Source organism: Galeopterus variegatus, unplaced genomic scaffold (assembly GCF_000696425.1).
Source record: "Galeopterus variegatus unplaced genomic scaffold, G_variegatus-3.0.2 Scaffold5043, whole genome shotgun sequence".
Taxonomy (NCBI): domain Eukaryota; kingdom Metazoa; phylum Chordata; class Mammalia; order Dermoptera; family Cynocephalidae; genus Galeopterus; species Galeopterus variegatus.
In genome coordinates this window covers 8,586-13,264 of record NW_007731154.1, presented here as the reverse complement: position 1 = coordinate 13,264, position 4,679 = coordinate 8,586, and the positions used below count along the sequence as shown (strand labels likewise).

The following is a 4,679-nucleotide window of genomic DNA, read 5'->3' as shown; positions in this document are numbered from 1 at the left end:
GGGGGCGACACTGAGGGTTGCGATCCGTTGCCGGACACGGAAAAAGACAAAAAAGACAAAAAAAAAAAGAAAAGAAAAAGAAAAGAAAAACAATAACTTTGATAAATAAATCCAGCGAGCTAGTTTTTTTTGAACAAAGCTAAAATAAAATAAAGTAATAAAGCTGATTCAGAATAAAGAGAGGAATAAATAAATCCAGCGAGCTAGTTTTTTTTTGAACAAAGCTAAAATAAAATAAAGTAATAAAGCTGATTCAGAATAAAGAGAGGAATCTTGCACAAAATTAGGACAAAGGTAAAATCATGATAAATATGGAGAAAATTCAAAAAATTATTGTGAGAGTGTTTTATAAGCTTTGATGCAAATTAGTTTGAAAAATGTTTGAAGTAAGTGATTTTCTGTGAAAATACAAGTTAGCAAAACTGACCCCAGAAAAGATAGAAAACCTAAGGAGACTATATCTGTAGAAGAAATGGATTCTATTTAAATTTTTCTCATATAAAAATAGTACTGTACAGAAAACTAAAGAATGATATTACGTATCATTTCTGATAGAAAAATCTTGAATAAAATTTGAGCAAATAAAATTTATCACCATAAAGAGCGTTCATCTCATGGATTACTTAATATGAAGAATTTTTTCATATACTTTCTTATGTTAATAGGTCAAAGGCAAAAATCCACAGTTAGCTTCATGTGCCCAAAAGTTATTTGTCAAAATTTAATACCTGCCTTTTGTTAAAACTTTTGAGAAACAGGAATAGGTGCACAATTCTTTGACACAGTTAAAAGAAAAGTATTTCTTAAACCCAGTGCCAGCATTACAGTATAACTGGAAGCATTCCAGTTAAATAGGGAATAAGATAAAGTGCTTAGTATTATGAGTATTCTGCAAGGATTAGCTAATATAATTAAGAATATAATATTAGAAATGAGGTAGCAAAATTATTATTGTTTAATGATTGTATAATACACCAGGCTGTCCAGATTTTAGTCCATACCCTGCTACTTTCCAGACAGGTTATTAATCATTCTGTGTTTGGTTTCTTCATCTATAAACTAAGGATAATACTATTCCCTTCTCATAGGGATTTTGTGAAGATTAAAGGAACAGTTTTCCTATATTCAAATACTTACTAGAATATATATTGAAAGAAAAGGTTTAATTTATAATGGCATACAAAATAATGAAACATTGAAAAGTAAACAAGAAATATATAGGGCCTATCAGGAGAAAACTTAAAAGCTGTAGATGGACCTTAAAGAAAGCTTGAAAAATGGAAAGAATTCTTCCTTTAATTTATATATAAATGTAGGGCACTTCCAGGCAAAATGTTAATAGGGTATATTGACAAATGATTCTAAATCTCATCTGAAACAGTCTTTGTAACAACAGCCAGGATCATTTTGATAAAAAAGAATCATGAGGGAGATACCTGCTCTCTAGATATAAAAAATTGTATAATGGTATAGTATAGTAATTAAAATGAATTTGTATTGAAAAGGGAAAATACAGAATAATGTAACAGAAAGTACAGATGTAGATGCAAATTGATATATGACTTTAGTATATAAAAGATGACATTTCCAATCTTTACAAAAGTCTGAGTATATAAAAAGATGACATTTCCAATCAATGCAAAAATTTTAAAAGAATCATTAAGTTGGGATAATGGCTACCTTTTGGGGGAAAGAAAGCAACATGGATTCCTGCCATACTTGTTTCCCGAAAATTACTAAATATTTTGCTTTGAAACTGTGAATATCTATTTCCTCAACAGTTTTTTTTAACCAATAATTGATGATGCATGTCTGAATTTATTACTTTGATGGTTGAAAATGGTGATTTTTAAAAATTTTTTGTCATTATTCTCAAATTTATTACTTGACATTCTTTAAAAATAACTTCCTTGCCTTTAACAAAATTTTTTTGAACATCAACCTAGAATAATGAATTTCTTTATTTGTGCTCTAAACCATTCCTGTCCTTATATATACTTGTATTGATGCTGCTATTGTTCCAAATTTGGTTAATGGAAGCCTCGATTTTTTTATCCAATCAGAAAAATGCAAATATTTGTGGAAAAGACTGATTAAGAAATTATTTATATCTAAACAATGGAAATCTCTGCTACCATTAAAAAGGTATTTTAGATATATAGGTAAGTGCCACATAATGGCATTTTGGTCAGTGATGGACCACATATATAATGGTATTCTCATAAGATTATAGGTGTGTAGTAGGCTATACTGTCTAGATTTGTGTAAGTACACTGTATGATGTTTGCACAATGATGAAATCACCTAAGGATGCATTTCTCAAAATGTGTCCCCATCGCTAAGCAATACATGACTGTATTTCGATATTAAAATATATGGATAGATATCTAAAAAAATTTTGTGTTAAAATTCTCAAGTTATATTAAGTAAAAGAGGAAGGTGTCAAAAGAGTGAAGATCCATTGGCATGCATTTTAATGTCTCTGTGATTGTATACATTTTTAAAAATTTCTTAAGATACTTCACAGTGGTTATCTCTAATTGAGTGAAACTAAAGGCTAGGAAGGTGAGGAAGGACTTAAGACCTTATGTTTTGGGCCAGCCTGGTGGCGCACTGCTACAGTGCGCCGCTTGGGAGCGCGGTGGCTCTCCCGCCGAGGGTTTGGATCCCACGTCCAGACCGGCCGCTCACTGGCTGAGCAAGGTGGGCGCAACACCGAGGGTTGCGATCCCGTTGCCGGTCCCAGTCCGGTATGGGCGCGACACTGAGGGTTGCGATCCGTTGCCGGTCACGAAAAAAGACAAAAAAAGAAAGAAAAAAAAAAAAGACCTTATGTTTTATACTTTTCTGAGTATTTTGAACATGTATTATTATATGAATGAATTACTTTTATAGTTGATAAAAGAAAAATGAAAGGACTATCAGTTATTCACAGCTTTTTCCTCTTGGTGTCCTAGTGGAGTGAGTTGGAGTTGTAGGTTATTTCAGATTATGTGGAATAGTTGAGGAAGGGGGGAAATCGATGGTCAGTTTTCGTTCGTGTGTGGAATTTTGTAGCTCAGCCCATACTCCTCTGCCTATTTTTGAAGCTCAGCAGAAAGGTCTGGAGACATTGATGACTGTCATTTTAGAAAGCTATGCCTGGGAGAGATGCCTCTTGAATTAATCATTTTTGTTAATTTCTTTTCAAAAGTTATATCTATTCTGATAGGTTTATAGAATTTTGGAGGGATTTCATCCTAGGACTCTCTCTACCATTGTCCTTATTTTTATGCCAGTTATCAGTACCTAAAATTATGTACTCTGTTTGTTCATTTATGTGATTATTATCTCTCTTCCCCCTAGAATGTAAATTCCATGAAGGCAAAGGACTCTATTTTGCTCATTGCTATATTCTTAAGATTTAGAAGTCTTTTTTACTAACCAATAGTTTAGCACTTGTACAAAGAATGTGCTCTAAAAATATTCATTGAATAGGTAGTTGCACTGAGATAGTTATGGGGACAATTGGGAATTAGCTAGGGGTGGACTCCATAGGAGAGAAGATTTTAATTGATCTCGTTAACTAATTTGATTTTTCTTAGTCTGACTAAGGACATGACTGGAAAGGAAGATGTATACCGAGGCCCGGCCATCAGGGCTCTCTGCAGAATCACCGATGTAAGTTCTCTTTGTTTTACTGAGTTATCAGAGGGAACACTGTTTATCTGCATTGTGTAGATTTGTAGGATTCCCTAGTCTGAATTTGTGAATCTTCAGTATAAGAGAAACGTGACTGCCAGAAATGCTCTTTTGGCTCCATGCTTTTCTCTTTTGTATTATTTTTTCCCTTTACATTAGTCCATTTTCTCTCTTTATTTGCCCTCATGAACTGTTGTTCTAGGCACATTGCTTGTTGTAAACAAAAACCCACTGAATTAGCTTTAAAAAAAATGCTTTGTTATAGGACACATATCTCTCAGAATTTGAGGTAGAGCTTATAACCAGACACCAGAGCAATATAAGGGTAGCTTTATAGAACTCAGCAGTGTGATTTCTCAGATATTTACTATGATCATCCATCATTTACCAGGCCCAGGTCCCCTCACTCAAATATTTAAGAGAGAATCTGATTAGCCACCAGTAAGCCAAGTAGCAGGTATCCATCCAGGTCCAAGTTAAGTGTTTATCCTGGATTCAGTCCATTGTATCTGGAGGGATGAGTCATATATGAGAATACGTCATAAAGTGCATGGAAAAATAGAATTAAAAGGTAATATGACTCTTTCCACAAACTTTTTGAAGTACACTCATAGTATGTTAGGCTGTCCCTTTCTAGGAACTCCAAAGAAGAGCTTAAAATGAAGGGCAGGCTGGGCATTGCCAAGCAAATAAAATAATAGTTGTATTATACATGGGTATATTTTATATGTGTGTTTGCAGCCTTCTTAAGTTTTAAAGGTTGAACAGGATCAGATTGTAAATCTGGTAAGTCTGGATCCTAGAAGGAGTAATAGAAATTGTTTAATATTTTTTTGGTGCCCTGTTATTTTGTTATGGTTCTTTCAAAAAAAAAAAAAAAAAAAGATGACCAGTAAGAGGATCTTAACCCTTGAGTTGGTGGTGTCAGCACTACGCTCTCTCAAGTGAGCTAACCGGCCATCCCTGTATAGGGATCTGAACCCGTGGCCTTGGTGTTA

At 33.7% G+C, this 4,679-nt stretch overlaps 1 protein-coding gene across 1 annotated transcript in view; it reads left to right on the top strand.

Annotated features, from left to right (window-relative positions):
- Positions 1 to 4,679, top strand: part of LOC103604240 (coatomer subunit gamma-2-like) — a gene marked incomplete at its 3' end in the record, with an annotated part of 44,347 nt that overhangs the window by 35,948 nt on the left and 3,720 nt on the right. Inside the window, exons 6-7 of the mRNA XM_008588807.1 lie at positions 886 to 936; positions 3,585 to 3,660. Coding sequence (XP_008587029.1) covers positions 886 to 936; positions 3,585 to 3,660 — 127 coding nt within the window. The remainder of the gene's footprint in view (positions 1 to 885; positions 937 to 3,584; positions 3,661 to 4,679) is intronic.